This window comes from Pleurodeles waltl, chromosome 1_1 (genome assembly GCF_031143425.1).
Source record: "Pleurodeles waltl isolate 20211129_DDA chromosome 1_1, aPleWal1.hap1.20221129, whole genome shotgun sequence".
Taxonomy (NCBI): Eukaryota; Metazoa; Chordata; class Amphibia; order Caudata; family Salamandridae; genus Pleurodeles; species Pleurodeles waltl.
This window is the reverse complement of record NC_090436.1, coordinates 539,007,349-539,034,434: the sequence shown is the minus strand read 5'-3', so window position 1 is coordinate 539,034,434 and position 27,086 is coordinate 539,007,349. Positions and strand designations below refer to the sequence as shown.

The 27,086-nt window shown below is 45.9% G+C and overlaps 1 protein-coding gene across 2 annotated transcripts in view; it reads right to left on the bottom strand.

Annotated features, from left to right (window-relative positions):
* LOC138285660 (leucyl-cystinyl aminopeptidase-like) overlaps window positions 1–27,086 on the bottom strand; it is a 289,598-nt gene that overhangs the window by 134,000 nt on the left and 128,512 nt on the right. For both annotated transcript variants that reach the window (XM_069225912.1, XM_069225922.1), the window contains exons 3-4: window positions 25,418–25,556; window positions 7,335–7,466 (exon numbers count right to left, since the gene is read on the bottom strand). In XM_069225912.1, coding sequence (XP_069082013.1) covers window positions 7,335–7,466; window positions 25,418–25,556 — 271 coding nt within the window. The remainder of the gene's footprint in view (window positions 1–7,334; window positions 7,467–25,417; window positions 25,557–27,086) is intronic.

The window sequence follows — 27,086 nt, the reverse complement described above, 5'->3', positions numbered from 1 at the left end:
TGAAACCAAAAGAGAAAAACAACACTGTTATAAGCAACTACTTAGCATTCTAATGCCACAAAGTACTTATCTAAACACATGCAATATTATTAATCTTTAAAGTGGTTAGACTCTGTAGCCTGGAACAGCTCAGAAAATCAGGTTCTGTTCATTAAGGATCAAACATGATAGAGTGATATCTATGCATAGTCCTGCAGGGCACTTCCCGTTTACCATCAACTGCACCATACCCATCTGACTGACACTGGTGCTTCCAGATGAGGTTTTTAAGATCTATGAACCCCATGTAAGCTACATAATTTACATAAGCTAAGTAATTCAAGATCCATAAACCCCATGTAGGCTATGTAATTCACGTAAGCTACGTAATGCATGGCTGTAGCATGTCCACCATCTTTTTCAACCTCTAAATGGAGCCTCTTGGAACCACACTCATCTAAGCCACATTTAAACTAAGCAATATGCAGAGGACAAGCAAGTAAACATAATAGTCTCTTCTGCTACTGTCCTTCAGCAAATCAAGTGCTCCGCCGAACTTGGTCTTTAATGTCTAGCGCTTACCTGAAGCTCTACCCAACAAGACCAAATTTCTCCTACCTGTCAAGGATAATGGTACTGTAGTCCAAACCTGGGTCAACAACAATAACTTGGATGGTATGAGTTCCCAGCTATTAACCACTCATTCTGATCTACCATGGACAACATGTTCAGCCTCAAGGAACACATCACTAGGAAGGCCAAGATAGCTGAGTAACAGCAATCCTGCTAGAAAAAAGTGAAAATATTCCTCACTGCAAGATATTTAGAGCTGCCATCCAATCCCTTGCACTCTTGTATCTAAGCAAAAGCAAGCAAGTAGATTATTTATATAGTGCTTTCTATGATCTGAATAACCCTGCTCTATTGCCTTCCTGACATGACAGTGGGCCCCTTGAAAGGCTTTCTTAAAACTACGGCACAACTTACCACCTGAGGAAATTGAAGCATATCATTCCTTGTGTTACTCTACTCCAGTGCCTCCCCTTGAATGCCTCCATTACCTAGAAGGGCACCTATGAAGCACACCCTGGTCTACCTGGCTGCCATCTCAAGCGGACTGCAACACATCTGCAAATAGGGCCCTATTTGGACTGTTCCCGTGGGGAGCAGGGTCATGACTGATTTGCATATTGCTGGGTTCATATTGGTGTGGCACAGTGGGCAAACAAACAATGGTTGGACTGGGGTAAAAGTTTTCATTGTTCAGCATTCTGTCCATTATCTGTTGTTTTTGCCTTTGTCAGCCTAAGTGGGAAGGGCATGCCCAGACGTGGATCCCATGCTCACCGCGCTACTGGACTCAAGCTACCCTTGCTGATGAGGGGTGATACCCTGAAACCGGTCCCAGGAATCTTGTTTCTGGTCCAGGGAGGACCTGGCCTGGCAGTCGGGCTGGACTGTTCCCATGGGGAGCAGGGTCAAGACTAATTTGCATACGGCTGGGTCCAAACTGGAGTGGGGTGGTGGGCAAAAAAATAATGGATTAAACCCAGATCTCTGTGACTGAGGGTGAATGTTTGCATTGTTCAGCATTCCGTTCCTCATCTGTTCATTTTGCCATGGTAAGAAGCTGGCATCATGTGGGCTAAGTCAGTTTAAGTCAGTTCTCGAGATTATTGCTCATCTAGTTTAAACCGTACTGCTACATACAGCCGAACACCAGAGAGCAGTACAATTAAAGATGAGAAAAAGTTTGGTAATATTGGGAAGCATCAAAAAGCCTGGATAAACCAACAGGCCCAGACCTCGTATGATATGATCTGTCTGGTCTTAAATTGTTTCATTTTATTGGGGAAAGTGAAGGAATCCTGCCTCTCACTTAGAGGCTGCATCAGGCAAGACGATATAGCACTCAAATGCAATTTTTGCTTGAATTCAGCAATGACAGAAAAGAAGACACAGAAGAAAAACCTTTTCAAGACACAAGCCTCAGGCTTGAAAATTAATCTGAAGGTATCAGATAGTGATCTCCCTGATGATGCGGAATGGAGTGTGGTGAAGGGAATACTTCTGAGGTTCAAAAATGCCCTGCATTAGGAGGTTACTGGTGAGGCTGTAGTAAAGGCAGTGGGGAATACAAAGTTGAGAGTTTACTGAATAAGGAGGTTGACATTGAAGAGGAGGTGACATATGCTGGAACTAAAATTCTGGATGCAGAAAGTGATATCAACAAGAAGAAGCACGGTCTTCTGTTTGCAATGGATGAGCTGTTGGTGGAATGCTTGGGCCTGGCTGGCAGGAGGTTCGACCAATGGTTTGCAAAGCTTATAGAACGCTTAGAGGTCAGAGCTGAGGAGATGAGACAGGATGTGGGGCATCATGATAGTAATAAACTCTGCTGACCTACGAAAGGCTGCAATGCACGCAGTACACAAAAAGATGGTCAAATGGAGGGGAGGTTATCAGAACATATCTGTAGACATGTTCTGAAACTTTAGCTAGGAAGACAGAGTTGCTGGTAACAGGGCTGTTTTTGTGGCTAAAGGCTTTTAAGCATCTGTGGGGAACCAGGCTGATTGCACATTCTCTTATCACGAGAGATATGTGTTTGGCCAGACAGATGCCGAAAAATATTTTCTGAGAAACGCATATTATTGAAAAGATGTACGTACCCTTTGGCTCTCTTTGAATTCATGTTTTATTTACCTTGTGTCACATCTATCCTTGATTTAAGTATTTATGGGTTTGAAACTAGTGGTTACTGTTGCTTCCTCAGGGCACATGGGTAAGTTGGAAGGAGGGTGTTATTTTATTATCTACAATGTCCCTTGTCTAATGAGTTCCCTTTTCACTGACCCTGCCTCCCCTTTTCGCTCTCATAGTGAAAGTGAGTTACTCACAGGGCCTACTGATCTTATATATTTTGAGTATTGCAATATCATTATCATGTATTGTATTTCTAACTTTTAAAACGTGGTATATTCATTTGTTAAAAGAAAGAACTACTATGCGATTTCCAATGGATAATAACTGATGCCTTTGATGCTCAAAATAACCCATCAATTCAGTGTCTGAGATAGGTATTCAGGCTCTGCATGCATTACGACAACCACAATAGGTTTGTAAATGTCACCAGAAGCACAAGATAGCAATATAGGACCACATTATTCATGCCACACTTATTCATTTTTATTGCATGATTATGAATTTAATGCATTTGCCACATAAGTTGCTACAGTTTTCTAAATTTGCAAATTTCACCGAAATGCTTCTATCTCAAATGGACAAAAGTAATACTGACAGAGAATGTGCAGTATAATATGCTTTTTTGAGGTATAATTTGCATCACCTTGCCACATAATTTGGTCCTCCATGCCACATAATACTAGAACCCCTGACAATATTAAAGCTCCGCGGAGTGCTTTGAGGGCTGTCATGATGATGATGAAATAGATATTTCATAGAAAATCATGAAATATTTCCCTGTGAAATATAGCTTTATATACCACTGCATGTTGTGCAATAGACTCTAGTGGTTAGTCAATGACCTCTAGAGCACGACTGAGTCCATGCTCTCAACTTTGAGTGGAAGTGGGATGTGCAGGGTTTCTTAGATGTTCAACGATGTACAGCTTTGATTCACTGTCCCAGATCCCCCTGGGGTTCACAAGTACACATTTCTCACACAACTTGGAGTCATCTCCCCAGCGTAAACACCAAAGATACACTTCCTGAATGCTTGTCCAAGACACTTGTTTTCTACAGTCACAGCAAAGATGAAACCCTCTAATTCTGAGAGACAGTCTTGTTCCCTTGCACACTGGTTTTCAGTTTTTTTCTGAGAAAAGCTTTTCAATCTGATGAGAAATAAGTATTCACAATGCCAATAGGTCTCGCCTATGTGAGTTCTACTGGCTTTGTCAATGTTTTTCAGCCACTTTGTACAACAACACAGCTGATGTGCCATGTTAGACCTGGCAGCTCTTGGCATGGTTTTCTCCGTCTTGTCACTTCTGATCTCCTGCTTTGATCCAGTGTGTGCTCAGGGCATGTATATCAAATGCTACTAGTGGGCATGCAGCACTGATTGCGCCAACCACATGACAAGCCCTGTAAAGGTCTCAGGCCTGCCAGTGCAGTGCCTGTATGTGCATTTTTAAGCTGCCATGTCAACCTGGCAAGTGCACCCACTTGCCAGGCCCAAACCTTCCTTTTTTCCCTGTAAGGTACCCCTAAGGTAGGCCCAAGGTAGCACAATGGCAGGAGACAAGGTATTTATAAGGTAGGGCATGTAATGGTGTGTTTTACATGTCCTGATAGTGAAATACTACTACATTTGTTTTTCGCTATCGCAAGGCCTATCTCTCCCACAGGATAACATGGGGTTTGCCTTGAAATATCTTATAAGTGCAATTCCCCATTGGGAGCAGATAGAGGTGTGAATTTTGGGGTCTCTGAGCTCACAATTTAAAACTACAATTCAAAAACCAACTTCACCAAAAGATGTAAGTTTAAAAATGCCACTGTTTAGAAAGTGGGCATGTTCTTGCTTAACCATTTTATATCTCTGTCTGTCTGCTGAATACACGTCTGAGTCAGGATGACAGTTGAGATGATTATGCATTCACTCTAGACAGACACACAAAAGGAGCAGAGGTGTGCCCTGCATATCATAATGGCCCATCACCAGACTGATGGGTCTTCCTGAGCTAGGGTATTGGGAGGAGCTGGCACATGCACCTGAATAGGGATGTGGGGGTCCTCACACAAAGCAGTCTCCGACTCCCTGGGCCCCCTGGAGTGTGTCTGTGGCCAGGACGGTACAGGCAGAGTCTTGTGCATACAAAGACTTCTCTTTGAAGTTTGCCTAATTCAAAGACAGAAATGGGTATAAGTACTGGACCTCTGACACCACATAGTTAGAATCCTTCTGGACTGAGGACATTCTGCCAGAAAGAAGAGATGGATACTGTAGGAGCGACTGCCCTCTGCCCGTTGCTTAGTTGTGCTGGCCTGTTGCTTGTTGCTTCTGTCCTGTGAGTGAAAGGACTGAATTTTGCTTTCTGCATCCTGCTTCTAAAGGTTCTTCAAGGGCTTGGACTGAGCTTGCCTCCTGTTTAGAAGAACAGGGACATCATAGACTTCACCTGCCGGTGCCTGGGCTCTCTTGCTGAGAGTCCTGACGTGCTAAGTGGTGCCAAATCCAGTTCCTGGGCACTTGGGAGTGAGTTTTGCTGCAACAAGGAAGGAATTAGTGCATCGACTCCCAGATCGACTTCCGAGCCGCGCCTCTCTCTGACCCCACACTGCTGCCTGCACCGGAGCCGTGGTCCCCACTGAGTGCAACGACAGTGAAGTACAACGGAGGCCCAACGCTGCCGCAGTGCCTACGAAGTCCCGCCACTGCTTAAGTCCAGCGTGTCGTGTCACCGACAAGAGGCACCCGGCTCCACTGCAGCACCTGTGGCCCTGTGGTGTGATCAAAACCTCGCATATTGACCTGCTGGATTCATAAACCCCACCTTGTCGTAAGGAACCGCCGCCTCGCCACCAACGCTTTATCACCTCCTCTGCAACTGTAAGGAACTGATGCCTCACCTCCCCGGTGGGAGTAAGAAACCACCGCCGCACCAGCTCCAGTGACAACTCAGCTCCCTGACTCCATGCAACTTCTTTGTTTCTTCATCGTTTTCTAAGGTAATGTAACCAGAGTCTACATGACTCTGTGGCCGGCCGCACCATACTGTTGGAAGCAACTTTGTCAAGCCATTGTGATAGCCCAAGTTGGAGCTATTGTGCGCTATACTACACTTAATCTTTGAAAATGTGTATCTTTATTTGTGTATGCTGGCTTTTTTGTCATTTTGTTTTACTCAGATACATATTAGTTATTTTTCTAAACTGATGTGGAGTACTTTTGTGGTGTTTTCACTGTGTTACTGTATGTGTGTGTGTGTACAAATACTTTACACATTGACTCGGAGATAAGCCTAACTGCTTGAGCCAAGCCTCCAAGGGGGTGAGCAGGGGTTATCTTAGCTGTGACTAGAGTGAAGGTCCCTACTTGGACAGGGTGCAAACTTCTGCCTACTAGAGATCTAATTTCTAACATGCAGCATGGCTGAAAGTAAGGAAAAAATGGATGAAATGGTATTTCTATAAAGAAAGGGGGCTAAAATTGACATCAAAGCATGATAGGCTGAAGGAGATTTGGTAAAACATACTGTAACCAGAAACTAAGTGGACAATTATAGGTGCTGTTGAGTGATAACACATCACAAGAGCAGAATGGAAAAGTAAAAATATGACCCTTGGAAATGTGAATAACTTCAATCAACAACAAAAAAGGTATAGTAGCAGATGTAGCTATATTAGCACCCAGGATTGCTTTGGTCAACTGCCAATAGGGCGGGCTTCAAACGGATTGGCAAGACTGTCCCAGTTCCTGGTTTGATCAGTTTGTGTCATGGGTGCTAGGCCCAGCCACATAGGTGAGGTACCATTTTAATTAGAAGAAGTGTGAGAATGCTTGTTAGTAGGATTTGTGAACTCCCACAGATTTGGGAAGTTTTAGGTTTACAGGGCACTCCGGATAAGAAAATGTAGTCCGGTTCATGCAAGTTACACCATTCTGGACTCCCCTAGTTGTCTAGTAATCAGAAATGTTTGGGTTCAGTAACTTTTCCTGGGTGTAAGCCGAGCCTGGGAACAAATACTGTTGCTACCCACATTGCCAAAAAAGGAGCTATTTACAAGGCAAAAACTTTGATGCCTCCATGTTAAGTTTTGGGCCCCTTCCTATGGCGTACACTAGGCTCACCCACACCTGGGAAACAGTTTTCATCAGGAGAAGTGTGAGAACACAGAGCAGCCTAACTTGTGTCATTGTCAATTGAATTCCCCTCCATTTAAGGCTTCAAAATGTAAGCCAGTGTGCAGGAAAGCACACCTTTTGCAAAATGCCCTCTGAATCATAATAGCATGGAAACCACAAATTCAGAGTGGTTAAATAAACACTAAAGGATCTATGTTTTACATCATGAGCCTGAATTTGACAATCAACCAACATTTTTAATTTGGTAAAGCTAAGTTAAAGAGATATATAAAAATAGGAAATGAAGAACTGGAATCTGTTGAAATCTATAAATAGTTTGGTTTAAAAACTGAATACAAACATTTAAAAAGAAACCTTTTTTCTATAACTCTTCAAAATTTTCAGATAAAAGAAACAACAGAATAACGTGCATGCCTGACTTTAAGTCCAATACAAAGTATGACTATATTTTATCTAACACCAGTTTTAAAGAAATGTTTAAATGCTGTGTATTACAAAGGATAAAAATGCTCAAACTTACCATGGTTTGCTCAGTCGAATTGGAGATGCACTTCATATCGGCCACAATGAAGGCTACTAGGTAAGTACTCATTTTTACACTTGTTGCAAATTCATCTTGGGCAATCCCATCTGATAATTTAGTAGTCGCAATCTGCAAACAAAACTACTGTAAGGCATGTATTACAGGCAAGACAGAGCAGCACAGGTAGGTGTACAGGAAAACACAAATAACTGATCTGCAAATCATAATTCCTTCTCAGTTTCCAGGCTATCCTCGATAGTGGACCAGCCTTAAGCGTTTCTTTAAACAACAGTATTTCTTTTTTATAATGACACTAAATGTCGTTCAGTAGAACATGAACTGAAAACAACTAAAAAGTTTCAGTGCACTTCAAGTTAGAGTGCAGACATCATTCAGTGGTATGGGTGTAAATCATAAAAGGCGTGTTCCATTTAATACTATGTGTGGAGAGGGATTTTATACAATAAACTGAAATAGTATTCATGAATTATTGGATGTGGTCTCATTTTTTATTTAGTCCAAACTCTCGACTAATTAGCTCAAATGACTGCTCGTAGATGGTGGCGCTGCACTTTTCAATATTTCCATGAGAAAGTCCATATCTATTTAACAGTTTTATATAACTCTTGTGCACTGAGAAAGTATTGAAGTGATTTTCAATTGAATACCAGATTAGAGACCAATTAAATAAATCATTTGAATATGGTGGAATCCCTGGAGGGAGTCAAATCCAGCAGTCTGGAAAGGAGAAAAGCTTGCAGAAATAAAAATAATTTGGCTGATTTTGCCCCCATATTTTAGAAAGGGATATGTGAGGAGAGCCATTTACATATTAAAATGAGCAACACTTACTATAGTTTTTGCTGCACAGAATCAGTATTTCCACAACTTGGAATAATCCAAAACCGTGTGACACAATGATCTAATCACTGTCAGTGAACCGGGCATTTATGAGATCTAGCTTGGTTTTCATATAATACAGTTTAATAATAGGTAGCGTATGGATACCGTGAGATAACCATGGAACAAGCCACTGTCCATTAGTTTGACATTACAAGACTGTCAATGCCTCAGTTCATTATATCACTCACACTGAATTGTCTTTTTTATTGCCAAATAATGGGCAAGAAATAGGGTTGCAATTTTTTTTCTCACGTTCTTCTTAGACATAGCATGACTGCAGTAATAGCGTGGTTCATGAACATAGATACATGGAGACATTTTTGATTGAGCACTCTTATAACAATAAGGCATTAAGGGATTAGCTGAAAAATGAAAACACAGGGAAAATAAACCAGATGGTTGCGTCACATAGTTGTGGGCAAAAATCATTGTATGGATATTCACATATTGAATTGTCCTCACAAGATCGTCAAGTAGGTTCAGTGCATCTGAATTCCTAATAGTGGCAGCCTGGACAAAGAAGTTATGTCTTCCTATGAGCACTTTCTAAAATCTTGGTACTCACAGCAGATTCAAGTACTGGAGAGAACGATAAAAACATTTAATTCAAAACAATTAAACCGGTATGTATGCATTCTGCTGTGTTGTCAGTCAAAGTTAGCTCCTTATTATTAGCACTAGAGTCTAACACGTGGGGTACTGTAGGGATCCCCTCTAGCTCGGGTTCTATTCCATATATGTAGAAGATCAAGCACTTAACTTATACTGTAACACAAATGTTACATTCAAATGTATGGCACCCAACCGTATTCCTGAGGAAGCAAACACAAGAAACATGGCTCTATCATGTCCATCTGCCTAGAAAACATGCATCAGTTTGGTGAAGGAGAATTACCTATGTTTGAATCCCTCAGAAACAGAAATCCTGAGAACCTGTTGATGGCAGCCTTCTAGTTTAGCCAAGGAAGCTAAAAACCATGTCAGATCCAGCAAAAACTTATCCTTCATATTTGGTCACCATATCAAGGGAATATGCAAAAACAAACCACTAACTGATGTTGCTCAAAAGGATTTCCCAGTTGCTCCAACTTCCTTACTGGCTCAAACTGTCAGGGCGATGGTGCTATTGTGATTGCACGACTGTAAAAATGGTCTTCACAAGAGCATGACTGTAAAATGGTCTTCACAAGAGCACTATCTAACGATATACAGAAAGGCTGGAAGTTCAAGAAACATAGTCTACATGGGGGCACCAAAGAAAGCTATACCAAAGCAACACAAACTTTGTAACCAAGAAACCGCATTATGTTTGATTCTAAGTCTTTACACATTACGCCATCACTGAAAGAATTACTCTGCCGCAAAGAAGAAAGTATAACATTGCCTGCATTATCGGCATAGCTCTGGTCAGACACGGCTATAGAACTACATCCTGAAGAAGTACTGGAGATGCAGATAAGTGAATCTTTTGTTCAAATAAGGTTCAACTAGAAGATCCATGGTTAGAAGTCAGTAGGCATTATGGGAGCTCTGCCATGGGATGCTCGGAGCCCAAGTCTGAAAAATCAACCTAATTTGCAAACACTCAGCAAGCAACTAAAAACAAAGCGTTCCCAACACTTCTAACATCATTATTATTTTCCTCCTTCATGAAAGGACAGGTCCCCTTTGCATGCAAACAACAACCTCTGGCTCTATTCTGCTGCAGGAAAGAGATTAAATAGTCACCAGAAATGACACTCCTATTTGTCTGCTACCAGTGCTACGCACTGGCAATTCCTCACAACCTAGCTCTTAATAAAACTCCAAAAATATGAGTGTTCTTTGCATCAGGATAAAAGGTCTTTCAATCAGTCGTGCTTGAAAGGGGGATTCAGATTATCTAGGTAATAGCTAAACATATATTCTGCTCTTAGTAAGGGTGTGAGCCAAGCAGTATAGTGTTCCACACTTCATAGGTCACAACAAGTCAACTTGCTTGCTTTATTAAGGTAGTTAATGCACAGGTTATAGTTTCTTGAGATAAGAATAGCTATAACTGCTGAATTGCTGTGGTTTTCTGTATGCAAAATCTGAACCTCACAATAACGTCCCTGTAAACTTTGTTTTTTTTTAGTGAATTTCTAAAGCTGAATTTTTATGATGTTTTAAAAATGTAAAGTATTAATTACTTACCATACGTTAATATGGCCCCCCTCACCATCAAAGGCACGGCCGGGCACTAGCAGTCCGGCAGAGTAACATTCCTTGTTGCAGCATAGCAACTCTCCTGACATAGTCCAGTTGGAGGCTCAGAAGTGTCTGATTTGGTGGCGTCAGAGACCCAGTACTTATATACCCAGTTGTGCCTTTGAAGTGGGGAACACTTAAAGGAAGGGGCTTTGAAGTGGATAGAGGCCTTTCATCCCAGCCCTGGCTCCAGACTATCAGTAGGGGGTAATCAGTCCCTTGTTTGGGGAATGGCTCTGCCTATTTAGGTGTAAGTGTCATCCCCTCTCACCCTTTCTGCCCAGAGAGAGCCATCAGAATGCAGATGAATACAGATGAGTACTCAGACACATCTAATCGTCCTATGTTTGTGACTGTCTCGAGGGAATGCACAAAGTGTAGCTGTCACCTGAGGTGTATTGGAGACAGGCTGCAGACACACACTGATGTAAAAGCAAAGAAAGGTTCAAAGTGGTTGTTCTAAAATAGTAATGTTAAATCCGACTCTACTAGAAGAGAGGATTTATCATTAGCATTCCAAAGATATGAAACATGAGATAGCTACTGATTCTCAACCAGGAATTAAAACTTAAAAAGGTATTAAGGAATTCACAATGTTAGTCTATGAAAGTGGTAGGCCTTATAGTAGTGAAAAATGACTTTGAGGGTTTTTCAATACCAGGACATGTAAAACCTTAACGTACATGTCCTACTTTTTACTTACATAGCATTCTGCTCTATGGGCTACCTAGGGCCTACCCTGGGGGTGCTTATTTGTAATAAAAGGGAAGTTATGGCTTGGTAACGGTTTTAAATGCCAGGTTGAAGTGGCAGTAAAACTGCACACCTACGCTCTGCAATGGCAGGCCTGAGATATGGTTAAGGGGATACTTATGTGGGTGGCACAATCAGTACTGCAGGTCCACTAGCAGCATTTAATTTACAGGCCCTGGGCACATGCAGCACACTCTTCTAGGGACGTATAAGTAAATTAAATAGGCCAATTGGTATGGGCCAATGTTATGTTTAGGGGAGAGAGCACAAGCACTTTAGTACTAGTCAGCAGTAAAGAGAGGGAGTAGAAAAGAAAAAGGGGGGGGGTTTATGGAGGTAGCCCCCAAAACTAAAAACAATAGGTGATTATGGCCCTCACTACAACATTGGCAGTAAAAGCTGCTTACTTCCGTGCATTAGACAGCCAACACACCGCGTGGAAATCCGCCACAGCTATTATGACCCACAGCTCGGAATGCGCCAAAATTCAGACACCCACACAAGTCCGCCACACCAAAGGTCAGTGATAAACTGGCGATAACAAAACCTCCACCGTCACGCCACAGAAATACGCCCACACTATCACGACACACGAATCCACGCGGCGGTCTTTCAACCGTGGTATTCCATTGGCGGTACACAATGCTGCGCTCAAAATACACACACATTTACAAAACACAGCCACATTGGACAATTCGAAACACACACACCTGATACACATACACACACCACTCCCACACACCCATTACAATATAAAATACACACCCACATCACCCACAAACCCCTACGACCACAATTACCGAGAGAAGGCCAGAGAGAGACACCACAAACAACTACCAAGCATCCACAGGCACACAATACCATCACCCACAGAACTTCCACGCACCTCACACAACACACCACTAAATATCACCCCACTTATCACTACACACACCACCCCACACATCACCCACACCACCCCATGGCACGGCAAAGACACCCCAGGCTCTCTGAGGAGGAGCTCAGGGTCATGGTGGAGGAAATCGTCCGGGTAGAGCCACAGCTATTCAGAACACAGGTGCAGCACACTTCCACAGCTAGGAAGATGGAGCTATGGAGCAGAACAGTGGACAGGGTGACAGCACCCAAGAAATCGGGATGACATCAGGAAGAGGTGGAACAACCTATGGGGGAAGGTGCGTTCCGTGGTCTCAAGACACCACCTTGCGGTTCAGCGGACTAGCGGCAGACCCCCACCTCCTCCCCCACAACTAACAACATGGGAGGAGCAGGTCTTGGCGATTCTGCATCCTCGCAGGAGTAGATGGAGGAATGGACTATGGTAAGTCAAACCTTAACTATTACATCCCCCACCCTACCTGCATGCCATCACATACCCCCACCCTCACCCTCACCCCCATCACTCCAACTCCTCACAAATGTCCCAACATCACAAACCACCCATCCCAACACCAAGCCCTGCATGCAACAACAAAGCATGGACACCCATCACCAAAGCATGGCCACTGCACATACCCATACACCCCACTAAACCACCATCACACAAGGTCCCACACAGGAATGCAAGCACTGGAGTACACGGTCACCCACCTATTGCACACCATGGCGCACACAGATGTAATAAACATCCTTTTGTACCCCTACAGGACTCCTACCCAACGTCACCAGACAGGAGGGTCCACACATGTCCACACCACCAACAGAAGAGGCCCACAGAAATGACAGCAGCTCTGTCCAAATGGATCTAGATGACCAGCCCGGCCCATTGGGACCTCAGGACAGTCGGTTCCCCTCACACAGTCACAGGCCACTACAGAGCTTCACCCCTCTGGAAACACCAGCACAGCACCCACCCAGCGGGCCCAAACCACAGCCAGGACACATCAATCAGCAGTGTGTCCACCACTACAGGGAACCCAGGCTAACCCACCACCCAAACAACAACAGGGACCTGGGGGCAGTGGTAGTGGGCACACGGTCCAGGGGATGGAGGCCCAGGAACACAGGGGAATTGGGAGGGCTGCTGTGCGACAGAGGGAGGACAGGCCAAGGGAACCCACTCTCCACAAGGCCCTCTCCAACATCATGGGAGCCTACCACCACTCCCAGGAGACAACGGCAACGGTACTGGCCAAGTTTCAGGAGACCCAGCGCCTGCAGGAGTAACAGTATTTGGGCTTCAGGGAGGAACTCAGAGCCATCGATTTCACCCTGGGCACCATCGTAGGGGTGCTGAAGAAAGTACTCAACACCAGGAGGGACACTGTGGCACAACAAGGGGCCCCTGACACTAGCCTGGACGATGAACTGCCCACAAACCTCCACCGGCGCGAGTGGACAGGAGGCACCACCACAGGACCACCACACCAGCACCCCAACCCCTGCAGAGGGAGAACCACCCCGCAAGCGGTCCCTGAGATCCAGGACAAAGACAGAGAACGATGCCAAGAACCCCGCCAAGAAATGAGACCACCCTGAATGCCATCTGTCTGTCCAACTTTGTCACCCTGTCCATCCTCAAACTGCCCCAGCTCCACTTCCTATGCCCATTTGTGCAATGCACCTGTGAGACTAATAGACTGGACTCTGCCATGGACATTCCTCCACCATCACCCCTCACCATTTTACAACCCCCTCCAATATTGAGCACTTAAATGAACACCCTTGAAGCACAAAACAATCTGGAGTCAGTCTGTGATTTCGAAATAGTGTATTAGCAATTACAGTGTCAAAAAGCTCTTTCATATGTAATGTCAACATACCTATGTCACACAGCTCTAGTCCATGAGGAAACAAAGCAGATGTCCCACAGTGGGACCCACATCTGTGAAATCGTAAGGGAAAGTGACAACTCAGTGACCATACACTAGGTGAAAACGACAGACAGTAGAGCGGTAGTAGTGTTAAAGTACATGTAGTAGGCAGGTTTGTATTCTTACCTGTGTCTCACTGGAAATATTGCAGGATAACCGAGTTCCTGTCGTCTATATCCTCTTCTTCTGCTTCCTCGTCTTCACTGTCCACAGGCTCCACAGCTGCAACAACACTGCCATCTGGACCACCCTCTTGCAGAAAAGGCACCTGTCGTCGCAAAGCTAAGTTGTGAAGCATACAGCAGGCCACGATGATCTGGCACACCTTCTTTGGTGAGTAGAATAGGGATCCACCTGTCATATGGAGGCACCTGAACATGGCCTTCAGGAGGCCGAAGGTCCGCAATATTATCCGCCGAGTTCACCCATGGGCCTCATTTTAGCGTTCATCTGCCCTTGTCCTGGGATTTCTCACTGGGGTCAATAGCCATGACAGGTTGGGGTAACCAGAGTCACCTGCAAATGGCGAGGGACAACTGTTAGACACGCAGTAACCTGTAGGGATATCCCCAGACCCAGACAACCATTCCCACAGACTTGCTTCCAGGTACTCACCTAATAGCCACACACGGTGCCTCTGGAGTTGACCCATCACATAAGGGATGCTGCTATTCCGCAGGATGTAAGTGTCAGGCACTGAGCCAGGGAACTTGGCATTAACATGGGAGATGTACTGGTCTGCCAAACACACCATCTGCACATTCATGGAATGATAACTCTTTCGGTTTCTGTACACCTGTTCACTCCTGCGGGGGGTACCAAAGCCACATGGGTCCCATCAATGGCACCTATGATGTTGGGGATATGTCCCAGGGCATAGAAGTCTCCTTTCACTGTAGGCAAATCCTCCACCTGAGGGAAAACGATGTAGCTGCGCATGTGTTTCAGCAGGGCAGACAACACTCTGGACAACACGTTGGAAAACATAGGCTAGGACATCCCTGATGCTATGGCCACTGTTGTTTGAAATGACCCACTTGCAAGGAAATGGAGTACTGACAGCACCTGCACTTGAGGGGGATTCCTGTGGGATGGTGGATAGCTGACATCAGGTCTGGCTCCAGCTGGGCACACAGTTCCAGGATTGTGGCACGGTGAAGCCTGTAGGTGATGATCACATGACTTTCCTCCATTGTCGACAGGTCCACCAGTGGTCTGTACACCGGAGGATGCCGCCATCCCCTCACATGTCCCAGCGGACGGTGCCTATGAAGGACAACAGCGAGCACAGAGTCAACCAACTCAGAGGTACGTACCCACAGCTTACACAGAACACGAGTCATAATCCGATATTTGGCCTGAATGAGTGTTGAGGCAAGGCCTAGGTATGTGTGACACAGTTAAAAATGAAGCCATGTGGGCCCCAGAAATGGCGGCTGCCTGACCTGTAAAGTGGGACAATGGGATGTGAGGTGACTGCGCTGGCGTTGTACACCGTCGTGGTAGGCGGTCGAAGACCGTGGTGCAATGCTGCATTGGTTAACATTGGACCCTATGGGTCCCAGTAGCCAATGACGATGTACGCCAGTGGTGACGGTATGCACCGCCGCAGACGTGACCGCCATTTTCTATCTGTTCAATCACTCGATACCTGATCTTCAAGTGCTGCTGTGACCTTGGTCTGGAAGAGACAATGGCTCGTGCGTCTGGGGAAAGGGCCACTGCCTTCACATCGGAGGAGTTGGAGAAATTTGTGGATGGGGTCCTCCCCCAGTACACGCTACTCTACGGTCCTCCAGACAAACAGGTAAATACACTGGGAGCATGCTGTACGGGCTATGCCTGTGTGGAGTGGGGTGGATGAAAGATGGGGGTGGGGGGGAGCGAGATTGAGGCGTGCATGAAACGACTGTGAGTGTATGTGCAACATGGCAAGGGTAGGGATGGGAGCCAATGACTGTGACGGTGCATTTGGTAATAACTTTTCTTTTCCCCCTGTACAATTCATGTAGGTCAGCGTCAGAAAAAAGATATTTGGCGTGCCATCGCCAAGGACGTCCGGACCATGGGGGTCTACCACAGACGGACCACCCACTGCCGTAAGAGATGGGAGGACATTCGCCGCTGGAGCAAGAAGACGGCGGAGGCCCACCTGGGGATGGCCTACCAACGTGTGAGGGGTGCCCGTCGCACCATGACCCCCCTGATGTTCAGGATCCTGGCGGTGACATATCCGGAGTTGGATGGGTGCTTGAGGGCATCACAGCAGCCACAAGGGGGTGAGTACACTCTCATTCTGCTGATTTTGCACGCAGTGGAGGTGTCTGGTTGGGGGAGGTGGGCTTTGGGTTTCCCTAGGCCAGTGCGAGTGTGCTAGTTAGGTCCCCTTGTTCTGGCAGACCCTGTGGCACCCCAAACCCACCTGTGTACAGTGCCAAGTATACCTAGTCAGGCTCCTGTGTCATCCTTGTGTGCAGATGTCGTCCATAGCCTTGTAGGCCATGTCCCACGGATTGAACAGTGGAGGCCAAGTCGGCGGCGTAGTGCAGGGGGCTTCTGTGTCTGTCGTGTCCACCAACGGTAGCGGTAATGCATGCACTCAACATGTCTTTCTTCTGTCATCGTCCCCCTTTTTGTGGTCTCCCTGTTCTTGACTGCATTAGCATCATCAGGCGGAGGAGCAGTTGAACCGGAGCAGGAAGGAGCTGCATCCCACATGGCCCTGGAGGGCGACACTACGGACTCGGAGTTCACCAGTGGAACGGAGGGTGAGGGGAGCTCTACAGCGGGGACAGGAGCTGACACCAGTGACACGGACTCGTCCTCTGATGGGAGCTCCCTTGTGGTGGCGGCAACATCTGTGCCCCCACATCTACAGGGAGTGCAGAATTATTAGGCAAATGAGTATTTTGACCACATCATCCTCTTTATGCATGTTGTCTTACTCCAAGCTGTATAGGCTCGAAAGCCTACTACCAATTAAGCATATTAGGTGATGTGCATCTCTGTAATGAGAAGGGGTGTGGTCTAATGACATCAACACCCTATATCAGGTGTGCATAATTATTAGGCAACTTCCTTTCCTTTGGCAAAATGGGTCAAAAGAAGGACTTGACAGGCTCAGAAAAGTCAAAAATAGTGAGATATCTTGCAGAGGGATGCAGCACTCTTAAAATTGCAAAGCTTCTGAAGCGTGATCATCGAACAATCAAGCATTTCATTCAAAATAGTCAACAGGGTCGCAAGAAGCGTGTGGAAAAACCAAGGCGCAAAATAACTGCCCATGAACTGAGAAAAGTCAAGCGTGCAGCTGCCACGATGCCACTTGCCACCAGTTTGGCCATATTTCAGAGCTGCAACATCACTGGAGTGCCCAAAAGCACAAGGTGTGCAATACTCAGAGACATGGCCAAGGTAAGAAAGGCTGAAAGACGACCACCACTGAACAAGACACACAAGCTGAAATGTCAAGACTGGGCCAAGAAATATCTCAAGACTGATTTTTCTAAGGTTTTATGGACTGATGAAATGAGTGAGTCTTGATGGGCCAGATGGATGGGCCCGTGGCTGGATTGGTAAAGGGCAGAGAGCTCCAGTCCGACTCAGACGCCAGCAAGGTGGAGGTGGAGTACTGGTTTGGGCTGGTATCATCAAAGATGAGCTTGTGGGGCCTTTTCGGGTTGAGGATGGAGTCAAGCTCAACTCCCAGTCCTACTGCCAGTTCCTGGAAGACACCTTCTTCAAGCAGTGGTACAGGAAGAAGTCTGCATCCTTCAAGAAAAACATGATTCTCATGCAGGACAATGCTCCATCACACGCGTCCAAGTACTCCACAGCGTGGCTGGCAAGAAAGGGTATAAAAGAAGGAAATCGAATGACATGGCCTCCTTGTTCACCTGATCTGAACCCCATTGAGAACCTGTGGTCCATCATCAAATGTGAGATTTACAAGGAGGGAAAACAGTACACCTCCTCTGAACAGTGTCTGGGAGGCTGTGGTTGCTGCTGCACGCAATGTTGATGGTGAACAGATCAAAAAACTGACAGCATCCATGGATGGCAGGCTTTTGAGTGTCCTTGCAAAGAAAGGTGGCTATATTGGTCACTGATTTGTTTTTGTTTTGTTTTTGAATGTCAGAAATGTATATTTGTGAATGTTGAGATGTTATATTGGTTTCACTGGTAATAATAAATAATTGAAATGGGTATATATTTTTTTTTTGTTAAGTTGCCTAATAATTATGCACAGTAATAGTCACCTGCACACACAGATATCCCCCTAACATAGCTAAAACTAAAAACAAACTAAAAACTACTTCCAAAAATATTCAGCTTTGATATTAATGAGTTTTTTGGGTTCATTGAGAACATGGTTGTTGTTCAATAATAAAATTAATCCTCAAAAATACAACTTGCCTAATAATTCTGCACTCCCTGTATAGGTACAGCCGCTACCCCCCCCCCCCCACCAGCACCGCCCTCCCAGCAGCCCCTCAGCCTTTGCCCTGTGCCCGCTCACCCAGGAGGGTGGGCATCACCTCCGCCCCAGGCACCTCAGCCCCTGCCCCAGTCACCCCTGCTGCCCTCAGTGAGGAGGCCATTGACCTTCTCAGGTCCCTCACTGTTGGGCAGTCTACCATTATGAATGCCATCCAGGGTGTGGAAAGGCAGTTGCAACAAACAAATGCATTCCTGGAGGGCATTCATTCTGGTCAGGCGGCCCTTCAGTGAGCTTTTCAGACTCTGGCCTCAGCACTGATGGCAGCCATTGTCCCTGTCTCTAGCCTCCCCCCTCCAACTTCCTCCACCCAGAACCAATCCCCTCTACCTCAGCCTATCCCAAGCACACCTTCAGACCAGCATGCACACACGTCAACACACAAGGGAAGTTCTGGCAAACATAAGCACCACACATCCCACAGGCACTCACGCAAGCATCACACACATGCAGACACACCAACATCCACTGCCTCCACTGTGTTCCCCTCCTCCTCGTCTCCTTCCTCCCTTCCTGTCTCGTCTACACTCACACCTGCATGCACTACATCTACAGCCACTACTTCCATCACCAGCACACCCACCAGCACACCCCGCTCACGTGCAGCCACCACCCCAAATGCCATTCACACATCCCCTGTGTCCTCTCCCAGTCTGTCTGTGACACCCCCTCCCAAGATACACAAACGCAGGCACACACCCACCCAACAGCCATCCACCTCAGGACAGCCTCCAGCGCATGCACCTTCACCCAAAGTCACCAAACGAACACCTCCTACAACCACAACCTCTTCCTCCACTCCCAAACCCCCTCCAGCTACCCGTCCCAGTGTTCCCAAAAAACCTTTCCTGTCCAACCTTGACATCTTTCCCACACCTCCCCCACCCTGTCCGTCTCCTAGGGCCCGACTCTCCAGGTCCCAACCTAGCACCTCAGCCACAACATCTCTGGGACCAGTGGTGCCTGTAGTCACCGGAATCTGGAGTGCACCGGCCACCAGGGCAGCCAGTGTGGCACGGAGCCACAGCACGGACAGTCCCCCACCTGTCAAGCATCAAACGTTGGCAAGTGCCTGGCGGGAGTGGGGGAAGACTCCAGCCACCAAAGCCGCTCCCAGGGGTAAAGGTGGTAGTATGGATTCAGCTGCAACACCTTCCAAGGTGGGGAAGGGCCACAAGTAAGTCAGCAAGGCTGGGAAGAGCAGCACAGCGGAGAAGATCACCATCATCCCCGCTGCCCAGGAGGGGCCCGCCACCAGCCCTGCTGCCCAGGAAGCCACCACCATCATCCCCACTGCCCAGGAGGCCACCGCCACGAGCCCTGCTGCCCAGGAAGCCACTGCCATCATCCACACTGCCCAGGAGGCCAGCGCCAGCCCTGCTGCCCAGGAGGCCAGAGCCAGAGCCAGCCCTGCTGCCCAGGAGGCCACCGCCACCAGCCCTGCTGCCCAGGAGGCCACCGCCATCATGCCCGCTGTCCAGGAGGCCACCGCCATCATCCCCGCTGCCCAGGAGGCCAGCACCAGTGCTGCTGCCTAGGAGGCAACTGCCACCAGCCCTGTTGCCCAGGAGGCCAACGCCACCGGCACAGCTGCCCAGGAGGCCTCCACCAGCACCAGCCCCGCTGGTCCAGACAGGACCGCCAGCACCAGCCCCGCTGGGCCATGAAGGACCGCCAGCACCAGTCCGCTGGGCCAGACACAACCACCAGCAGCTGAGTCACTGCAAAGGACCTCGGCGCAACAAGCACTGCTGAACAGGGCACCGCCGCCACAAGCACCGCTGAACAGGGCACCGCCGCCACTAGCACCGCTGGCCCATGAGCGCCAAGGGCACTGACGCTACTGAGTCCGTCACGAGCAGGATGAAGCACTCTGGGCACCAAGCCCCCTCCAGAACCAGGGGATATTGCCATCCAGTAACTCTGTCCTTGGCAGGATGAAGCACTCTGGGCACAAAGCCCCCTCCAGAACCAGGGGATATTGCCATCCACTAACTCTGTCCTTGGCAGGATGAAGCACTCTGGGCACAAAGCCCCCTCCAGAACCAGTGGAGTATCACATCCACTACCTCTGTCCTTGGCAGGATGAAGCACTCTGGGCACAAAGCCCCCTCCAGAACCAGTGGAGATTCACATCCACTACCTCTGTCCTTGGCAGGATGAAGCACTCTGGGCACAAAGCCCCCTCCAGAACCAGTGGATATTGCCATCCGCTACCTCTGTCCTTGGCAGGATGAAGCACTGGGCACCAAGCCCCCTCCAGAACCAGTGGATATTGCCATCCACTACCTCTGTCCTTGGCAGGATGAAGCACTCTGGGCACAAAGCCCCCTACAGAACCAGTGGAGTATCACATCCACTATCTCTGTCCTTGGTAGGATGAAGCACTCTGGGCACAAAGCCCCCTCCAGAACCAGTGGAGAAAGGCATCCACTTGAGAGACTGTGGCATTGCACTCCCCACGATTGAACAGTGGGCAAACCACCCACTGTAGAGACTATAGAGACTGTGGCTTTGCACTCCCCAGGATGGAACAGTGGGCAAACCACCCACTTGTGAGACTTGAGAGACTGTGGCTTTGCACCCCCCAGGATGGAACAGTGGGCAACCCACCCGCTGTAGAGACTTGAGAGACTGTGGCTTTGCACTCCCCAGGATGGAACAGTGGGCAACCCACCCACTGTAGAGACTTGAGAGACAGTGGCTTTGCACTCCCCAGGATGGAACAGTGGGCAAACCACCCACTGTAGAGACTTGAGAGACTGTGGCTTTGCACTCCCCAGGATGGAACAGTGGGCATGTGGCCCCCTCGTGGATTTGGCGTAGTGCACTCAATCGGCTGAGGGCCCCCCCCTCTAACCTTCCCCCTGAGGTGCCTGTTTTATTGCCCCTGCAGTGTTCTCTCCGTCATGTTCGGGGATTGAGTGTGGGCCTTGCCCATACCGTGTGGGCCCAGTGTTCCACGGACTTCAATGGAGCACTACCTGGACTACTATTCTTGGTGTATATTTTGTTTATAGTGTATATATATATATTTTTGCGTACTGGATTTTAATATATTACAATGGTTACACTCATTTCCTTTTGTCTTTGCATTCTTCCGGGGGGGGGGGGTTGGGGGATGTAACTGTAATGTTTCAATATGTATTAGTGTGTGTGTTGTCATGGGTGAGGGTGGGGGTGTTGCGTATTGCGTGTGTGTGTCCCTGTTTTTTCCCTCCCCCCTCCCCTGTGTCGTAGGTGCAGTACTCACCGTGGTCTTCGCCGCCGGTGTTCGTGCTCCTGGTAGAGGAGCAAGAAGATAAGGGCTGGCTGGATCTGGAGCTCGGGTTCCATGGGGTCCTGATTCCTCGTGGGGTGTGTAGAGGTGAGCGTTTTCCCTTCGAAGTCCTGTTTCCGCCGTGTTTTTGTTCACAGTGAATCCGGCCCAGAAAAGGTGGCGGATTGGTAGGTTGTGATACTGTGAGCGGTACATTGTCCTCCGCCTGTCTGTTGGCGGTGACCGCCGCGCTGTTTGTTTTTACCGCCGTGGCGGTCAGAGTGTTAAAGTGGCTGTCTTTGTTGGCGGTTTCCGCCACGGTTGTGATTCAATTTTTTTTCCCGCCGGCCTCTTTGCAGTTTTAACGCCACTTTAACATCGACCACCAGGGTTGTAATGACCCCCTATGTTATATATATATATCTATATATATATCTATATATATATATATATATATAGCCATACACACCAAGGCACCACTTGTTACGGTCCTGCATCCAAGAGGGGTTGAGTGCGAGGCCAGACAAGTAAACTGGTCATAATATCCAAAGTCCAAAAAAGTTCATTGAAGGCACTCACTCAGGCAGGATTTGATCACAAAAACTTTTAATCACCCTTTGATATAAATATATATATATATATATATATATATATATATATATATATATATATATATATATATATATATATATATTAGGTATGATATCTTTAATTTGGAGATAAACTCCATAAAACATACAAGAACAGAAAAAGATATAAAACAATACCTATACACTACAGGCAGGATTTGATCACAAAAACTTTTAATCACCCTTTATTATAAATATATATATATATATTAGGACATAGGACATATATGTATATGATATCTTTAATTTGGGGATAAACTCCATAAAACATACAAGAACAGAAAAAGATATAAAACAGTACCTATACACTACAGGCAGGATTTGATCACAAAAACTTTTAATCACCCTTTAATATAAATATATATATATATATTAGGACATAGGACATATATGTATATGATATCTTTAATTTGGGGATAAACTCCATAAAACATACAAGAACAGAAAAAGATATAAATCAATACCTATACACTACACATATGAAAGCAACTCAGAAAGAGTATAAACTAGCATAAAATGTATTATAGCAACGCAGGCTCCTGAGCTAAAGCAGAGCCCATTATAGACTTTCTTCGACACGATACATTATGCAAATATTTGCTCACACTATAAACGATACGGGCCGTTGTGCCTGTTTCAAAACTCATTAGAGTGGCTTCATGATGTCTTACACCCGGGTTCCAACGTCACAGGCGTGTCTGCGAGACCCGAGTTTGGTGGTAGGCAACATACAAATAATAAAATGCTCCTCGGTTTCAACTTCAGTATCACAAACTGGGCACAGACAGACTTCCTCTTTGCCCGAATCCATTTCTAAGTAAAGATGTCAATAGGCAGCGTCCTCCACCTGATTTTGATTTACAAACATTTTAACCACATGTTTTAGCCATGGGAGAAAACAAACTCTACCCAGGAGTGCAGGAAGTGAAAAACCAGGCTTTCTTCTGCTACCCTCGAACACTGCAGAAGCCACAAGGCTCTAGCCAGCTGCTGCTTCAGAAAATAGTGCACAATCCTCACCTTCAAGTAACATTTGGTTGTAGTATAACCCTGGGCACAAGGCCCTTAAGACCTGTACATCACACCTCCCCCGCACTCGGGCCTCACTTCCACTGCCAGTGTACCCCTCTTGTATCCTTATCAGGTGCCACACTAATAACCACCTGTAATTCACTATCCTCACTAAACTAGTACCCTCATTATTCCACAGCACTCCCCGGCATATCAGCTATGCATGTGCTATGTAATATACATACTTACATTTACCTTCTCTGAAAATGCGAGTCAGTAACCTTTCTCTTAAATGCTCTGTTCTAGTTCAAGTATACCCGTCATGGTGGCAGTGGGACAGATTCCCTCCTGAGGCAATTGCATCACCAAAGTATCATGATCATATCTCCACTGAGATTATCATCACCATGTAACAAATAACTTCAGTTAGGTTGTAAAGCTGTGGAACTGAGACGAGCAGGTACATAATCGGCACAATTTCTTGTAAAAAAGAAAAAAGAAATATGGCTTTACCGAGACTGACCATTGATGCCACCCATTTTTAGAGTCGGGTACTATGAAAACACAACAAAAAGCTAACACATGAGAAATCCTGTAGATAGATCTTCCCAAATTGGTATGATGCTCTTGCTACTTTGGTAATGCAGATTCCCTAAGCACATGTACCAAACATTTGTGAAATGGGCATTTAGGAAATGCTATTACCATCGACTCTAAGTCAACGGCAACCGTGTGCAATTTAAAAAAATGCATCAAAATGCATTTATTAAAGTTCCATGTAGCGCACACATGTCCCTAGGGCATGTGTGCGCTTTACATACGCACAATTTAATTTAGGGGTGCATCAAAGTGAGCCTAACAGGAAATCGCAAATTAGGAAATCCAATACCATTTGCATCTATGGGCCTTTAGGCCCGAATGTAGTTGCATTTCCTAATAGAGATTTTTAAATAGCGATTGAGACTCTTTAGGGATTGATATGAGCATCACTTCTGAGCAGAATACATTCTCGGACAGCTCACAGTATTGGATGTAAGCTTAAAAAAAAACTTTAAACTTTTCACTAACCCGAGTAAAAGATACACTGTATCTCTTGCCTTTACGCTTATCACTCTCAAATTTGTGTATGTTTAATTGAAGCAGCCAAAATATTGATATTTCATTAGAAAGGTAAAAGCCTCATCTGCCTGCAACGAGGGATTAAACACATTTAAGCTTCAATGGGTATCAGGTGTGTGTATATATATATATATATATATATATATATATATATATATAGAGAGAGAGAGAGAGAGAGAGAGAGAGAGAGAGAGAGAGAGAGTCGGGAAAGGAAAGATCATGTGATTAGGCTACATTTTTTACTTTCTCAAGCCAGGGTACATGGGATAAGGCCCAATAACCTAGTTCCACTTGCCTGGTTTTTAGAAAAGCAACACTGATGTTAAGCAATTGAAACACTGCAGAAAGACCTCTGGGAGGCACACTATGTTGCAGAGGCGATGTGATGTTTCCAACTGGAGTTTGACAGAGATCCTTGCTACGTGGTAGGTTTCAAAAGACCTAGAATCTCACTAGGTGGCAATACTGTGTATATTACATAATGCATGACCAGGGAAAGACGAAAGTGGAGTTTTGCCCCAGGCTCCGAGCCCTCAACATGCAACCCAAGTCCTGCACCAAAAGTCACTTCACATTCCTAAAACTTACTACTTAGGATTTTTCCAAATAGTTGTTTTTTGCTGCAACAATGCTTTCAGGTCCTCCACTACATGCTGCAATAAGCTGGGGTCCTATAGCAATTAGTGGAAAGTGAACACATGGTTGCAGAAACCATGAGAACTGTGCCACTGACTAGTTTAAGCCTAACAGAGAGATTGTATTAAACTTAATATGGGAATCAGCACCCATGAGCACTTTGCCCTATGTGGTCATTTAAGGCTGTTTAGCATCATTTCCTATCACAACACGAAAAAGCACAGCCTTACCTTCGGCATGTTGGACAGAGCGATGTGCTTCTCATCTCGTAAAATTTTAATTCCAAAGGTAGATTTAAATGCTGGTTCGTCAAAGCAGGGAAAGGCTTTTCTTGCTGCCAGAGGTTCAAACTGAGTAGCAGCAAGGAACCTGAAGAACAAACGAGAACAAATATTTACCAGTTAGGCAACAAAACATGACAATGATACAGCTTCTTCTCTCCGTTCCCAAGGAGTGCCCTTAAGAGCCTGCAGTACAGGATGAAGGTCATGTAATAAATGAGTGTGGTTTTCAGCGTACCAAAACTGTGGGTTGCTTTAATATTTTTCCTTCTGAAATATTTCTACTGTTCCCAAAGAACATGCTGTAGAACATACGTTTAGCATAGCCTAAGACAGGATGGAGACAACACCGTAGCACTGGGGCAATATGAATATTACACCAAGATAATCATCATTAATACTTAGATAATCACCAAAAATTCAACACAAGCATTAGATTTATGCATAACTCTTCAATACTCTTCGTCTTAGAGGCAGGGCGAGTCGAGGATGAGGCCGCATAATGGAAAATCTTTTGGGGTCTATCATTTTATCTCAAATGACGGAAGCTAACTGTTTTTGGTATACTTTTTTTTGCCATGCACTAAATTAGCTACTAGCCATTTAGCTAAGTGTCTCGTGCATGTTAGGTGTGGTTGGTCACTTGACCCGGTCCATAGAACCCAAGCCTTTAGCTGGAGCTGCACTAGGTTCCTTGACTAGTAGTACTCCACCCACTAAACCTTTCATTCACGTAGTGATGAGCCTTGAATGTTCCTAAAGCAGTGCAGAGACACCGACTATAACGGAGATAGGCAAAGTATCTCCAAACTATGTACATGTAGTGTGCTCCTACCGGACGTCATCTAGACAGCAGACCTTTGTTTCAGGGACAAACCCATACAGCATTGTTGGCGCTCGTGTATGCTTACACTGCGAGTTAAAGTGCACAAATGAAAATCAGACACCCACATTCTAAAACATAAAAATTTTCTCCAAGAGAAGAAGCAAGCGCTTTGACCTGTTGCAAGTAACTATGCCAGTTCACGTCTATCACTTTCATTCGCTCCTGGGCTTGCCTTTCAAAAATCACTTGATATCATTGGTAAATGCTTTACGTTTGTTTTTGTCATGCCTTGCAGACAGCCCCTGTTACATGGATTATTGCATGATTGCTATTTACTTCAGCATGGGCAAACTATATTTTTTCTTTTGTCTCTCCCCTTCGTGCTGCATGGCGGCCATGGCGTTCACAGCGCCAATACGCACAACAGGGTCACATTGTTCACAGTTACCTAATCAAAGTGACTTCTTGTGGCTCTCTCCTTACAACACTTCTGTATTGCTCCTGCACATTCAATCCCCTACCCCTCAATTTATTTGTTGATTTTAGAACTGCGTGGTACTACGTCACTCTCTTTGGGTACTGCTCGCATGGTCAACGCACTACCCACAACTGCCTGCACCCCACATTATTTCTTTTATTTTTTTTTAATTCTTCTTACAAGGGCCAGCTGTTGTACAATTCTACAAGGATGCTCACTTCTTTCAGTTTGGGTGGAAGCCAGCATAAACTTTAATTTAACATTGCAAAAAGGTCAATCAGCCACGTTAGAATGATACATTCAAGTAAAATAAA